General features: G+C 51.2%; 1 protein-coding gene across 1 annotated transcript in view; it reads left to right on the top strand.

The window, feature by feature from the left end:
- TG (thyroglobulin) overlaps positions 1–15,434 on the top strand; it is a 235,997-nt gene that overhangs the window by 14,778 nt on the left and 205,785 nt on the right. The window contains exons 9-16 of the mRNA XM_027560798.1: positions 5,407–6,507; positions 7,090–7,677; positions 7,922–8,161; positions 10,316–10,453; positions 11,062–11,139; positions 11,687–11,799; positions 14,007–14,109; positions 15,158–15,358. Of these exons, the coding sequence (XP_027416599.1) occupies positions 5,407–6,507; positions 7,090–7,677; positions 7,922–8,161; positions 10,316–10,453; positions 11,062–11,139; positions 11,687–11,799; positions 14,007–14,109; positions 15,158–15,358 (2,562 nt within the window). The remainder of the gene's footprint in view (positions 1–5,406; positions 6,508–7,089; positions 7,678–7,921; positions 8,162–10,315; positions 10,454–11,061; positions 11,140–11,686; positions 11,800–14,006; positions 14,110–15,157; positions 15,359–15,434) is intronic.

Raw genomic sequence — 15,434 nt, 5'->3', positions numbered from 1 at the left:
ACACACACAAATTATGAGATATTTGAAACTTTATTACAAAATGGGCTTGGTGTTCAGATGATCTTACCCAGCTGTATGCTAATAGAAGTGTTCTGAGCATGTTTAATGTAGGCGGGGCTAAACTATGGTGATAGGAATTCAATGCGTTTTTGACTTAATGATATTTTCAACTTATGATGAATTTATCAGGAGGTCATTCCATCCTAGTTGAGGAGGATCTGTGATAGGCGTTGGTGTGCTAAGGGACACGACTGAGTGACTTTCACACGTGCTAAGGAACATGGAGTCTGTTAGAAGGAGAGAGACAAAAAACTTGCTGGAGCATGTTTGGGTGTGTGTGTGTGTGTGTGTGTGTGTGTGTGTGCATGTAAGCTCAGTTGTGTCTGACTCTTGCGATCCCATGGACTATAGCCCACCAGGTTCCTCTGTCCATGGGATTTCCCAAACAAGAATACTGGAGTGAGTTGCCATTACCTCTCCCAGGGGATCTTTCCAGCCCAGGATCAAACCTAATTCTCCTGCATTGGAAGGCAGATTCTTTACCACCAAGCCACCTGGGAAGCTCCTGTTTTGGGTGGGGGACTCTGAAAGGCACGGGTGATGAGGCCTTTCGTATCAAGCAGAGCCTTAGGGGCTTCCTCCTCCAGCTTTCAGAAAAGCTGTTGAGGGCTTTGAAGCTGGAGAGTGCCCTGTGTGGGTGGTGTGGAAAGGCAGCCCAGGCATTTTGGAGGAGAGATTGAACAGGAGCATCAGGCTGCAGGCAGTAGGCATCTAAAGGTCACTGAGGTGTCCTAAAGAGAGACGAGTGGCCTGTATTACTTTCCTGGGGCGACTGTAGCAAATGACCACCCATGGAATGGCTTAGAACAGCAGAAATGTATTCTTGAGCAGTTCTAAAGGCTGGATATCTAAAATCAATGTGTCAGCAAGGTAGTGCTCGCTCCGAAGGCTTCAGGAGAAAATCCTTGTTTTTTCTTGGTTGTGATAGTCACCAACAATTTTTTTTGTTTCTGTTTTTTAGCCAGAAACGTACTTGTTTTACTTTCTTTTTTAAAAAGCTTTTATTGGAGTGTAGTTGATTTACAATGCTGTGGTAGTTTCAAGTGTACAGAAGAGTGAATCATTTATGCATATATCTTCTCTTTTTTAGATTATTTTCCCATATAGGCCACTATAGAGAATTGAATACAGTTCCCTGTGCTATACAGTAGGCCTTTATTAGTTATCCATTTTATATAGTGTGTATATGCACCCCCCTCCAGTACTCTTGCCTGGAAAATCCCATGCATGGAGGAGCCTAGAAGGCTGCAGTCCATGGGGTTGCTGAGGGTCAGACACTACTGAGCAATTTCACTTTCACTTTTCACTTTCATGCATTGGAGAAGGAAATGGCAACCCACTCCAGTGTTCTTGCCTGGAGAATCCCAAGGACATGGGAGCCTGGTGGGCTGCCGTCTATAGGGTCGTGCAGAGTCGGACACGACTGAAGCGACTTAGCAGTGGCAGCAGCAGCAGTGTGTATATGTCGGGCTTCCCTGGTGGCTTAGTCGGTTAAGAATCCACCTGCAAAGCAGGAGAGCCAAGTACGATCCCTGGGTTGGGAAGATCCCCTGGAGGAGGAGGAAATCACAACCTATTCCATTACTCCTGCCTGGGGAGTCCTATGGACAGAGGAGCCTGGGGTGGCTGTAGTCCACCAGCAGCGTGTGTATATCCATCTCAGTCTCACAATTTATCCTTCTGTAGCACCTCCTGCCCTCTAGTAACCTCAAATTTGTTTTCTACATCTGTAACTCTTTTTATTTCTGCTTTGTAGGTAAGTTCATTTGTACCCATTTTTAGATTTCACCTATAAACAATATATGATATTTGTCCTCCTCTGTCTGACTTACTTCACTCAATAAGGCCATCTCTAGTTGCCCATACTCTAGTTCATCCATGTTGCTGCAAATAGCATTATTTCATTCTTTTTTACACCAACAATCTTTGGCTTGTGACTGCAGAACTCCACACTCTGCCTCCGTCATCACACGGCTGGCTGCCTTGTTTGTCTGCTTCTGTGTCTTGTTCCTCCTCTTGTAATGACACCAGTCGTATAGGATTAAAAACCCACTTTAGTATGGACTTCCCAGGTGGCGCCAGTGGTAAAGAATCCACCCACCAATGCAGGAGATGCAAGAGATTCAAGAAACGTGGGTTTGATCCCTGGATCAGGAAGATCCCCTGGAGAAGGAATGGCAACCCACTCCAGCATTCTTGCCTGGAAAATCCCATGGACAGATGAGCCTGGGAGGCTAAAGTCCATGAGGTTTAAAAGAGTCAGATACTACTGAGTGACTGCTGCCTTACCCTAGTGTGATGCCATGTTAACTCATTTTACCTACAATGGCCCTACATCCACAGAAGATCACATTCTGAAGTTCCAGGAGGGATGTGAATTCTAGGGAGACACTATTCAGCCCAGGACAGGAAGCAATACTGAAGCAGAAGCAGTGGTCTGGGGACAAGGGTGTGAACTTGAGACAGGTGGCCAGGCATTGCATCAGACTCCATTCCTCCTTACACTGAGACCTGAAGGGTGTTAGCGGTGGAGCAGGGGGAGTCTAGGAGCACTCACAGGCTCCCAGTTGGGGTGAGCTGGATGGACTCAGCAAGATGTGAGATAGTGAAGGAGGAGGACAGTCTTTTCAGACATGTGTTAACATTATTTCAGTGACTTCCTAGGAAACCATTTGATTTCTCCAACTTAACATTTTGAGTTCTCAGCACTGTGTTGGGTACCATGCTTTTGGCTAAGGGTGAAGATGTAGAAAAAGAACATTGTGAACCTCTGCCTTGAAGGTAGCCTTTACAATTACACTCTGGTTCTGTTAGAACCCAGAGAACACTGTTCCCTAATTCCAGGTGAAAATGAAGAACTATGGTCTTCCACGTTAAAACCAAAAGTACTTCCAAATGCATAGATCATATATATATATATATTCTACTTTTTCCATCTGATGTATCAGTCTCATTACCATGGAAACATGTGCCACAAGAAACCAATATCTGATCTTTTTCTTTGCCTTGGTAACACTACATAACAAATGAATGGGCACGGTATGCTCTTAATTTGGAGAGAGAGACAGCAGAGACGTGAGCTTGGTTTCTTCCCTGCCTTCCTGTAATACCCATTAGAGGAAGCCCTGGCCTTGTGGACGGATGTGTTATATGTTCAGATGTTGCCAGTCTCTCTCACTCTCTCTGACCGCATGTTCCAGATCTTACTCTGTTGCCTGGTTACAGAGTGAAATTGGCTGACTTTCTTTTTGGCACCCGTCTGAACTGAGGGGAATGAATTATTTTGAAAAGTTGAGGGTGGGGTGAGTTGAAAAGAACAGCTAAGATTTATGGTTTTATGGAGAAAAATGGAGTTTTCTCCCTTCTACCTATGTGACTGAGATGATCAGAGTTTGAATTTAAAAACTTTTTTCTGAATATGATGACCGTTGACTTGGGATATTCAGACAGAATGACCTGACCATGCATGGAGTTGATTGCTGCTGCTGCTGTTGCTAAGTCGCTCAGTTGTGTCCGACTGTCCGACTCTGTGCAACCCCATAGATGGCAGCCCATCAGGCTCCCCGGTCCCTGGGGTTCTCCAGGCAAGAACACTGGAGTGGGTTGCCATTTCCTTCTCCAATGCATGAAAGTGAAAAGAGGAAGTGAGGTCGCTCAGTCGTGTCCGACTCTTCGCAACCCCATGGACTGCAGCCAACCAGGCTCCTCCGTCCATGGGATTTTCCAGGCAAGAATACTGGAGTGGGGTGCCATTGCCTTCTCCGATGGAGTTGATTACTAATTAATAATTTCAAGGAAAGCTCAAGAAGTCTGGAAGACTGCTGAGTGTGTTTGCGGAGCGGGCGTTATCATATTCTACTTCGGGAAACACCATAATTCCTGTACCATTGTTGTTCAGTTGTGTCCGATTCTGACCTCATGGACTGTAGCCCGCCAGGCTCCTCTCTCCATGGGATTTCCCAGACAAGAATGCTGGAGTGGGTTGCTATTTCTTTTTCCAGGTGATCTTCCTGACCCAGGGATCGAACCCGAGTCTCCTGCGTTGATAGGCAGTTTCTTTATCATTGAGCCACGAGGGAAGCCCAATTCCTCTAATACTGCATATTAAAACATAGGAAAATGTTTCTTATTATGGAAAATATCAATAGAATTTAAAGTATGGTTTTTAACTTCAAACAGACGATGAACTAGTTAGCCTAGATAAGATGATCCCCATGGAGGAATAGATAGCCTCTTAAAGAGCATTATAATGAAGCGTTAAAGGCCATTGAGGGTTCCAATAGGAGAACCCTGGAAAACAACATTCCATTAAAAACAAACAGGAATTTGTTGGTGCAGGAGTTTCCTAGGGTGGCCATAACAAATGACCACAAACTGAATGGCTTAAAACAACAGACATTTATTTTCTCACCGTCCTGGAGGCCAGAAGTCTGAAATAAAGGTATGGGCAGGGCTGTGTTCCCTCAGAAAGCTCCAGGGTAGAGTCCTTGCCAGCTTCTGGTGTATGCTGGCAGTCTCTGGCATTCATTAGCTAACAGCTGCATCACCCTAGTCTCTGCCTTCCCTCTTCCTGTGTTTTTCTCCCTGTGTGTCTCCTCTGTGTATTCACATGGCATTCTTTAAGGACACCAGTCATTGGATTTAGGACCCACCCTAAACCAGTATGACCTCATTTTAACTAATGACATCCGCAGAGATGCTCTTTCCAAATGAGATCACAGTTGGAGGTTCCAGGCAGACATGAGTATTGGGCAAGGCAGGGCACCCACCGGGTGGGCAGATATCATGCCAGTGGGCACATTTGATGAGTGTGTGGGCCGGTTTCCAGAAAGTGGGCCAGTGTCTCTGAGCCCTGTCTTAGGAAGGGGTCACCCTCGAGTGGAATCAAGGAGAGGAAGTCAAGTCACCTGGAGTCCTCACTCCCCAAGATGGGGGTCACAGGGGGTCCTGCTCAGGGGGAAGGAACAAACAGAAGGATATGGAGAAAGGAGGCAGAGATTCAATCCTTGTCTGACTTCTTTCATCTCTCTACCAGAAAGATCTGAGGGCTGTGTCAGAAATGCTGTTGCTGTTGTTTTTGTCTACCTGCCAAGCAGGAGACACAGGTTCAATCTTTGGGTTGGGAACATACCCTGGAGAAGGAAATGGCAACCCACTCCAGTCTTCTTTTCTGGGAAATCCTATGGACAGAAGAGACTGGCAGGCTACAGCCCATAGGGTCACAAGGAGTCAGACAGTGATTATTAAACAACAGTAAACCAGAAAGCTCTGCGGGTTTGTGTCAGGGTCACTGGCGATGGTGACACTCTCTCTCCATTTGTGTCTCTGCTTGCATTCCCCCTGCAGCTGAAGACCAGTCCTGTCCCTCTGAGAGGCGGCGGGCCTTTTCCAGACTCCGCTTTGGGCCCTCCGGCTACTTCAGCCGGCGCAGCTTGCTCTTGGCTCCCGAGGAAAGACCGGTGTCTCAGAGATTCGCCAGATTTACCGCATCCTGCCCGCCCTCCATCAAGGAGCTCTTTCTGGATTCCGGAATTTTCCAGCCGATGCTGCAAGGACGGGACACACGGTTTGTCGCCCCAGAAAGTCTCCTCAAGGAAGCGATTAGAGGGCTCTTTCCCTCCCGAGAGCTGGCCCGCCTCGCCCTGCAGTTCACCACCAACGCAAAGCGGCTGCAGCAAAACCTCTTCGGGGGAAGATTTTTGGTGAACGTCGGCCAGTTTAACTTGTCTGGAGCCCTGGGCACAAGAGGCACATTTAACTTCAGTCACTTTTTCCAGCAGCTGGGTCTCCCAGGCTTCCAGGATGGACGGTCACTAGCCGATCTGGCCAAGCCTCTCTCCGTGGGACTGAATTCAAATCCTGCCTCCGAAGCTCCCAAAGCCTCCAAGATAGACGTTGCCCTGAGGAAGCCAGTTGTGGGCAGCTTTGGCTTTGAAGTCAACTTACAAGAGAACCAAAATGCCCTGCAATTCCTTTCTTCCTTCCTGGAGCTTCCAGAATTCCTTCTCTTCTTGCAGCATGCTATTTCTGTGCCAGAGGACATAGCGAGGGATTTAGGTGACGTGATGGAAATGGTGTTCAGCTCTCAGGGCTGCGGGCAGGCACCTGGCAGCCTTTTCGTCCCGGCATGCACTGCGGAAGGGAGCTACGAGGAGGTCCAGTGCTTTGCCGGAGACTGCTGGTGCGTGGACGCCCAGGGCCGAGAACTTGCTGGCTCCCGGGTTAGAGGTGGACGACCCCGGTGCCCCACGGAGTGCGAAAAGCAGAGGGCGCGCATGCAGAGCCTCTTGGGTAGCCAGCCGGCTGGGTCCAGCCTGTTTGTCCCTGCTTGTACCAGCGAGGGGAACTTTCTCCCTGTCCAGTGCTTCAACTCAGAGTGCTACTGTGTGGACACCGAGGGTCAGCCTATTCCTGGAACTCGAAGTGGGCTTGGAGAGCCCAAGAAATGTGAGTCTGTTGAGTGTTCAACCTGCAGACTCTGATTCTCCCCTAGGGCCCTGACATGACGCATCAGTTGTAGCTAAAGCCCAAACTTCTGCTAATGGTGAAGTTTGCTGGCTGATTTAAACATTGTCCAGAAAGGTCTTGATAATGTTAACCATTCCAAGGAGTGGAGTTGGGAGATTAATTTGGCCTTAAGAAGCTGGCACATAAAATTTCTGCAGTGCTGACAACAGCTGGTCTCAACTGCATTGATTTAGTGATGGGCAGGCTCTCTCTCTCTGAATATTTACAAATTTAAGGTTGATGGGGTTTCTATGGCTGTGTAAGGTTTTAGATGGAGTTTGGACAGATAAGGGCTTCGATTCTGGGTCGGGAAGATCCCTCTGGAGAAGGAAATGCAACTCAGTCCAGTATTCTTGCCTGGAGAATCCCATGGACAGAGGAGCCTGGCGTGCAAAGGGGTGGTCCCCTTTGCCAGTCCATGGAGTGGCAAAGAGTCAGACACAACTGAAACGACTTAGCACATATGCATCTTGGTCTTTGGGGCTTATTAACCTGAAATACCTGTGTTTTGTTCCTCCCCAGGCCCCAGCCCCTGTCAGTTACAGGCCGAGCGAGCCTTCCTCGGGACGGTGCGGACCCTGGTCTCCAATCCCAGCACGCCGCCCGCCCTCTCCAGCATCTACATCCCGCAGTGCAGTGCCAGTGGGCAGTGGAGCCCCGTGCAATGCGACGGGCCCCCTGAGCAGGCCTTCGAGTGGTATGAACGCTGGGAGGCTCAGAACAGTGCTGGCCAGGCACTGACCCCGGCGGAACTGCTGATGAAGATCATGAGCTACAGAGAAGCAGCTTCCAGAAACTTCCGTCTCTTCATTCAAAATCTGTACGAGGCTGGCCAACAAGGCGTCTTCCCAGGGCTGGCGAGATACTCTTCTTTCCAAGATGTCCCAGTGTCGGTGCTGGAAGGGAACCAGACCCAACCTGGAGGGAACGTGTTTCTGGAACCCTACCTCTTCTGGCAGATCCTAAACGGCCAGCTTGACCGATACCCAGGGCCCTACTCAGACTTTAGTGCCCCTCTGGCGCACTTTGACCTCCGGAGCTGCTGGTGTGTGGATGAGGCTGGTCAGAAGCTGGAAGGAACCCGGAACGAGCCCAACAAGGTCCCAGCATGTGAGTTCCTGGTGTGGAATAAACATTAGCTATTACTAATCATCTCACAAAGTGGGTATGCCGTCAGTGCAGTGAATCCGATTGCAGAGACGAAACAGAAAGAACATTCCAGGTTGTGGGAAGAGTTGGGGCGAAGGGAACAGCTGAGGCAGAAATGCGTGTGTATGTTGATGTGTGTACATACTTCAGAGGGGTCAGAGTGAGCTCCACGTGGTGGGTGGATCCATCTGCCTTTCCTCCCCAGGTCCTGGCTCTTGTGAGGAAGTGAAGCTTCGCGTCCTGCAGTTCATCAGGGAAGCAGAAGAGATTGTCACGTATTCCAACAGTTCTCGTTTCCCTCTGGGAGAGAGTTTCCTTGCGGCCAAAGGAATCCGGCTGACGGATGAGGAGCTGGCCTTTCCTCCGCTCTCCCCGTCTCAGGAGACTTTCTTGGAGAAGTTTCTGAGTGGGAGCGATCATGCCATTCGACTGGCAGCTCAGTCCAGTGAGTGCCCCATGCTTCTGGTTTCTTGTTCCCTCTTTGGCGGAAGAGAGAGTTTGAACGAGTTCCTCTTTGGTCATCTTTAGAGCTGTGGTTTCCCCCGGCCCATGAGTTCCGGAGAACACAAACGTCTTTTGTGATAAAGCTGGAAGTTTTCCCACCCCTCCAAGATGGCGCCCAGTCCTCCAACAGAGCCACTTGGGGGCAGAGCTCTGTATTTTGTATTGCATATGGCGCCTGTAGCCCACTGGGAAGCCAAGTACTTGGGTTAAACTATTCAAATGTGTGAGCCCCGAACGCTCCTATTCCCCTGTGACTGGTTCTGAAGTTTCCCTCCATTTCCAAGGACTCAGTAACACCTCCTAGGAGGAAAGTAGAAGAGCCCTCCTAAATTGAGGAAACACGCTCTGGGTTTAGGGACCTTCCTCATGTGATCAAATCTAATCCAGGTAGTTAACTCCAAAAAGCACCACTTGGTCCCTGCTCATGGCAGAGACCTATGCTCAGAAGGCTGACACCGCTCTGGCCTGGGACCAGCTCAGCATTGCTTGACACATACCCCTGGCCAAGCACTTTCTGTGCTAAGTAGATCTTTACCAGATCTTTGCATCTGATCCTCTGACAGTCCCATGAGAGCGATGCTGTAATCACCATCCGTGATTCTTTTCAGAAGTGGAAGCGGAGGTAAAGTCACGTGTCCAGGTTCATCCAACCAGCAACTAGCGGAGCCTGGATGCGATGCTGGTGGTTTGGCCCCCACGCCTCTGTCCCCTGCTCCCACTGCTCCCCCTGTAACATCTGGACCAAGACAAAGAGCCTCTGCCCACAGGCTGGAGCCCCCCTGCCCTCACCTTCCTGGCAGTTCTGCTGCCCCCTTGGCGTTGGGCTTCCCTTGCCTTTATTCCCCTAACCCCACATGAGAGTCTCCCCAGAGCCATCTTTGTTTCCTCCCCCTCCCCAGCCACCTCTGCTGGAGGACAAGACGCCCACCTAACTCTTTACATCCTGGGTCTCGCACAGCGCTGACAGAATGTGGGGACCTGGAAAAGGATGCCTAACCATCCTCCTTGCTTCTTTCTTCTTCTTCTCTCTCCTTCCCTCCCCAGGTACTTTTTTTTTTTCCCCTCTGTTCCTCAGAGACTTGGAGATTCTGCTTTTGGCAGGAACCCAGTTTTTTAAAAAATGTGCCTGGGCAAATTGTCACGTAATCAAAGAGGGGAGGAGGTGTTGATTCCCTTGAGTGGTGACCACTTCGGTCAGGGAGGGAAATTTAGAGGAAGAGAGAGAAGTGTTGGCCCCATGGGAATTTATTGGCTGAATGTCATGGTGGCACATTGCTCAGAAGTCAGGCTAAAGAAGTTCCCCTTCACCGAGCCACCAGCTCTGCTTTTGCAAGTGTGACACCATTGGGAAAAAAGGAAGTGTCTGTAGAGAACAACCAGGGTTGGTCCCTTTCCTGGTCACCCCTTCAGATGAGAAGGGGCATCTCTAACTGTGCCAGAGGAGAGGAAGCTCTTGGTGTGCAGACCTCTGGAGCCTGGGGAGTCTGGGGATTGAAGGCCCAGCCCAGAAAGAGACTGAAGGCCGCAAAGCATCTTTGACCCACAGAACCCAGTGTTGGTGTCCCAGGGTCTCTAGGGAGGAGGGGTGGGCACAGGAGGAAAGTCAGTTCCGTTACGTGCCATCAGTGTTATCAGCAATCACTGTTCTCACATGTGCCTGGAGACTCTGCCTTGACCTGATGGGCTCTAGGTGAGAATTCCTGAAGGAGGAACAGTGATTCCTTCAAACTTGGCTGACATTTTTTACTTCTTTGGTTGCATAATGTTGCTTGTGGGATCTTAGTTCCCTGACCAGGGATCAAACCTGTGCCCCCTGCAGTGGAAGCGTGGCAGTCCCAACCACTGGACTGCCAGGGACTTCCCATCAGCCGGCATTTTAATTTTTTTCATTTTAATTTTAAAGGGCAATCTGGTGAGGGCCTACCTGCTCCTCAATGAGCCTCTGTCTTGTTTTGGGGTGGAAATGTTTGTTACAGAAATCAAAAGGCCGCCTATGTTGGGAAAGGACGAGGTGGCTGTTCTCAGGACAGAGTCCGCTCGGCCTGGCCTTTGCGCGTCCAGGGCTCACCTCTCTCTTCCTCTCTCCCGACTCCAGCCTTTGACTTCTACCAGAGACGCCTGGTGACCCTGGCCGAGTCACCACGAGCCCCCAGCCCTCTGCGGTCCAGCCCGTACCTGCCACAGTGTGATGCCTTCGGAGGCTGGGAGCCTGTGCAGTGCCATGCCGCGACGGGTGAGGCGGGCAGGCACCCTGGGGAGGCTGAGGGACACCCCTCCTTTTCATGTGCAGAAAAGAGCCCTAAAAAGAGAGAAAGGGAAGAGCCCTGCACTATTAGGGCAAAGCAACGTGGACTCTAGGCCTCTCTTCCACAGCTGGTGGCAAGTCCCTTAATTCTTGTGCCATCTGATGGTTCCGTCTGTACGATGGGAGTGGCAGCCTTCTACCTGCCTGAAGATCAAGTGGGTAGCTGCTGGGGTTTCTGGGTGTTAGGGCCTCTGATTGTGGACCATGTTAGGGAGAGCAGACAGGTAGGGGTTTGGGTGAGAGAACTTATTGGCACTGCTAGGAATTTTTAAAATTTTGATTAGAGTATGGTTGATTTGTAATGCTATGTTACAATAGTTTCTGCTGTACAACAAAGTGAGTAGATTATACCTAAACCCACTCTTTTTCAGATTCTTTTCCCATATAGGCCACTACGGAGTATTGAGTAGAGTTTCCTGTGCTATACAGCAAGTCCTTATTTGTTATCTCTTTTATATATGGTAGTGTGTATTGCAGGACCCTCAGGGCAGGGCCCTTGGGCACTTCCTGAACTTCTGGCCCGGGCTTTTTTCCAGGGCACTGCTGGTGTGTGGACGGGAAGGGAGAGTACGTCCCCGCCTCGCTGACCGCCCGCTCCCGGCAGATCCCGCAGTGTAAGTGGGGCCGCTGGACCAGCCGGCGGGCCTTCTAGCGGGCGCCCTGCCTGGGGAGGCTCCGTGGGCCAGCGCTTCAGACCAACTCCCAAGAGCAGGCAGACCACACACCCCCAAGTGCCCAGGCCTCAAAGAGTTCCCTGACCTTGGTTGTAGTTCCTAATGGTGCTCCTCATTTCCCAGGTGGAGGGAGGGAGCTGGGTGTGGGCAAGGAGCCCCAGGTCCACCCCCTGACACCTGCTTCCTGGGAAGTTTCATCTATTTCTGTGTTTTCTACAACGACCTCATGTCTGGTCCATAGTCCAACCTCTCTTCTGAGTCTGGACCCATGTAATCAAGCGCTCACTTTATGTCTCAGAGGTGAAATGTCCCACATGGGTCTTTGTCCCTGACCCTCAGCCTGCTTCTCTGGGGTCCCAGCTCTCTGCATAAGGCACCTCCACCCACCCAGATGCATGGCTCCAACACTCGGGGCCAGCCTGGGCTCCCCACCTGCCCTCAGCGCCCACGGCCAGCCTGTTGAGAGCTCCCCTCTCTCCCCACCCAGGCCCCACCAGCTGCGAGAGATTGCGAGCCAGTGGGCTGCTTTCCAGCTGGAAACAGGCTGGTGTCCAAGCAGAACCATCTCCTAAAGACCTGTTCATCCCAACCTGCTTAGAGGTAAGTCTCTGAAGGCCCAAGAAGGTTCCAGAAGCCAGAACTTTCTGGATGGCGAATTTTCTAGTTTTCAATAAACTTGTTTTAATTGAAAACTCACAAGGAATTCTAGGCCTCGGGTTTTGTCCCAGCCCTGGCTGATCCAAGCTATGTGGTGGTGGTTATGTTTAGCTGATCAGTCGTATTCAACTCTTTTATGACCCCACGGACTGTAGCTCGCCAGGATTCTCTGTCCGTGGAATTTTCCAAGCAAGAATACTGGAGTAGGTTGCCACTTCCTCCTCCAGGGGATCTTCCTGAGCCAGGTATCAAACCCACGTCTCTTGCATGTCCTGCATTGGCAGGCAGATCCTTTAACACTGAGCCACCTGGAGGCCCAAGCTATATGACCTTGGGCAATTTATTTACCGTCTCTGTGCTTCTCTGGGCTTTGTGTTATCCTAAGATCAGGCCCCATTTTAATCTTCCCTAGCGCTAGGACTGTTTTGAGGCTTTTAGGAAATAACCTTTAGTGAAAACTCTTTGAAGAATAATATACACATACATAATTCCTTAAACCATGTGGCCACATCAACATGCCCATCATAGTTCAGCTTCTCAACATAAATGGAAGACTGTAATATTTCCCTCTCCAGTTCCCTGGTTGTCATGATTTAGGGCAGTGACTGATGTGAAAGCTCTTAGAGAGAGACTTCTTGCTGGAACCAACCACTCAGGTACCAGCTGATGGAACTCCCTGTGGCTCAGGCCCCGTACCCTGAAGTAGGAGTGATAGGAACACTGCCCCCCACTCCGCTGGGCTCGCAGAGGCTCCAAGGAAGTTAGATGAAATCAGTAGTGCAGAGGTTCACAAAATGCAGATTACTGAGCAAAATTTCCTTGTTACTCTTCCTCACTGTTATTCATACTGTTTGGTGCTATAAACATGGACCCTGATTACGGAAGAGTTTTGTAGAGAAATTAGCAGATCTAGTCTTTTGTCTTGGCTGACAGCTCCCTACCCCTGAAATGAGAGTCTGCTCCATCATCAGAGCCTGCGAGCCCCCCTGTGGAGAAGGAGAGGCAGGAAGCAGAGTTCTGATGGAGGGAAAAGTGATTCAGACCAGCTCCCAGAGAACCTCCGATCGTGTGGTTCCCCAGGCTGGCTCCTGGAAGAACCCAAGTGCCAGGAAGCAGGACCCAAGATGCCGAGTGTCCACATTGGACGGCTGTGTGTTGGACCGGCTCCTCAGCAGAAGTCATGTTAGCGGATAGTGTGTTCTCAGTTGTAGATCTTCACAATCCCGTATTTTCTCAAACCTTTGCTTGGGTTTGAAGCCTACCTGTGCGGCTTGAAAGCCGTGCACCTGGGGGCACCTCCTCTGATTTCCCTGGGTCTCGCTGAGTAGAATGGGGACGCAGGCTCTCCACCTACATCAGGGACGGAAGGGCACCCTGGGGGCCTCCTGATTATGTTCTCTGTAAACGTCGGGTGTCGTTACGATGGTCGTTTACCGTCTGTGAAAATGGCACGGCGGAGTATAGAATGGACAAGTGGTCTCGGAAAGCTCAAGGAAACCCTCAGTGGTCCCAGGGAGCTTGGAAAAACTGGCCTCCCTTCTGCCTGCAGCTGCACACACAGGAGAGAGGACATTGTCTTCACCAGGAGTGCATGGGTCCATCTGGTCCCATCTCCTCTCTTTTTAGATGAGGAAACTTGCCCCAGTGAACTGGCGGAGCTTGCCCAGCATCTCCATTGGCCGAGGAGAGATGGGCCCTGGGCAAAGGCAGGGGACTGCCTCCTCCCTTGTCTTTCTTTTCTGTTACAGACCCCTTTTCTCCAAGGGATGCAGGTTGAAAATCGTTTCCGGAACTAGGGGGATGCTTTCAAGACAGTAGCTGGGCTCTGGGGCTGGGCAGGCTTGGGCCCAGCCTGGGTCTGCCACTCCCAGCTGGATGGTGCTGTATCACTTTCTCTCTCTGAGTGAGCCTGTTTTCCCCACTCTAAAAATGGGTTCACTGCAGTTCTTGTCTCGTGCGGATGTTACAGCCATGAATTCAGACAATGTACGTAAAGGGTCTCAAACAGGACAGCCCCGTCCAGCCCCTCCCCAACGTCTGGAAAAGCCATCGCCAGTAGTTTCGGGAGAAATATCCTTGATGTCTGGCTCCCGACTTATCAGTTTACAGAAGCATCTTCGCTGGGTGACACCACCTCGGTTTTGTCTCAGACAGGAGAGTTTGCCAGGCTGCAGGCGTCGGAGGCTGGCACCTGGTGTGTGGATCCGGCCTCAGGAGAGGGCGTGCCCCCTGGCACAAACAGCAGTGCCCAGTGTGAGTACTGGCCCTTCCCCATCACTCTCCAGCCCCCACCCCGTGAGCATGAGGTACGGAGCCCCAGGAGCTGGCTTCATGTCCCAGCTTGGCCATTCCAGAGCCGTGAAAGCCTCTAACCTCACTGCGCCTCAGTTTTCTCATCTGTGAAATAGGGGCACGATTCCCCCACCTCAGTGGGTTCTTGGGAGTAATACATATAGCAGGGTTTGGGGTAACTAGAGGCACAAACCAGCACTGGTCTCTGTTAGAGTGGGCACCGCTGCCTTCATGCAGTCTGCTGTGCAGCCCCGATACCAGGGCTCCTGCCTGGCCCCTCGTCCTCCAGCCTGGTCCAGCAATCTGCTTTCCACAGTGAGGTTAAGACGGTGTCTCTAAAGGGCACATGTGCGGCTGTCCTCTGCCTGGAGCCCATCGATGCTCCCTGTGGTCCTCAGGCCCAGGCTCCTTGCTGAGGTTTCTGGACCTCTCTGTGTAGGCTCCTGTATCTTCCTGGGCTTCTCTTATTTCTCCATCTCAGCATCAGGTCCAGGAATAGTAAACTATAATCAGGCTTTTCAAGCAGGTAGTCACTCTTTTCCTTGGGCTTTTATGGTCTGGTGCAGCCTTTGCAAACCCACAACCCCAGCTGGCTAACTCTTACTCCGTCCACCCATCAGTCCCTCAAGGAAGGCTTGCAGGCCTCTCTGTCTTTCCCAGCAGAGCTCAGTGCCGCCCTATGGGCTCATAAACTGCCCTGCACACCCCATTATCATCCTTAGCATCTCAACTGCAGTTGCTCACTTACTTGTTAAGTATCCTCTAAGATTCTAAGCTCCTTGAAGACAGGCAATGTGTGTGTGTGTGTGTGTGTGTGTGTGTGTGTGTGTGCACGTGCATGGAGTGGAGAGGGGAATACAAAGCCGAGTGTCTGAGTGCAACACCCTAGTAGGGAGGCCACCCCAGACCCCAGGGGCCCTGTAGGCAGGTGGCAGTGGGTGGTGGGTGGTGACAAGGGCTGTGACAGCCACGCAGGCAGAGAACACATGTGGCTTGTCTTTGCGTCAAGGCCCGAGCCTCTGTGAAGTGCTCCAGAGTGGAGTTCCCTCCAGGAGAACCAGCCCTGGCTACAGCCCGGCCTGCAGGGCAGAGGATGGAGGCTTCTCCCCAGTGCAGTGCGACCCGGCCCAGGGCAGCTGCTGGTGCGTCCTGGGCAGTGGAGAGGAGGTACCCGGGACCCGCGTGGCCGGGAGCCAGCCGGCCTGTGAGAGTAAGTGGTGATGCCCCAGAGTGGCCCCCGGGCTGGTGGGGGTCCTGTCATCCCTTCCTTGGCCCTGGCTGGGGTG

Source organism: Bos indicus x Bos taurus, chromosome 14 (assembly GCF_003369695.1).
Source record: "Bos indicus x Bos taurus breed Angus x Brahman F1 hybrid chromosome 14, Bos_hybrid_MaternalHap_v2.0, whole genome shotgun sequence".
NCBI lineage: Eukaryota > Metazoa > Chordata > Mammalia > Artiodactyla > Bovidae > Bos > Bos indicus x Bos taurus.
Note: the sequence above shows the minus strand (reverse complement) of the source record. Positions and strands in the feature narration are given on the sequence as shown.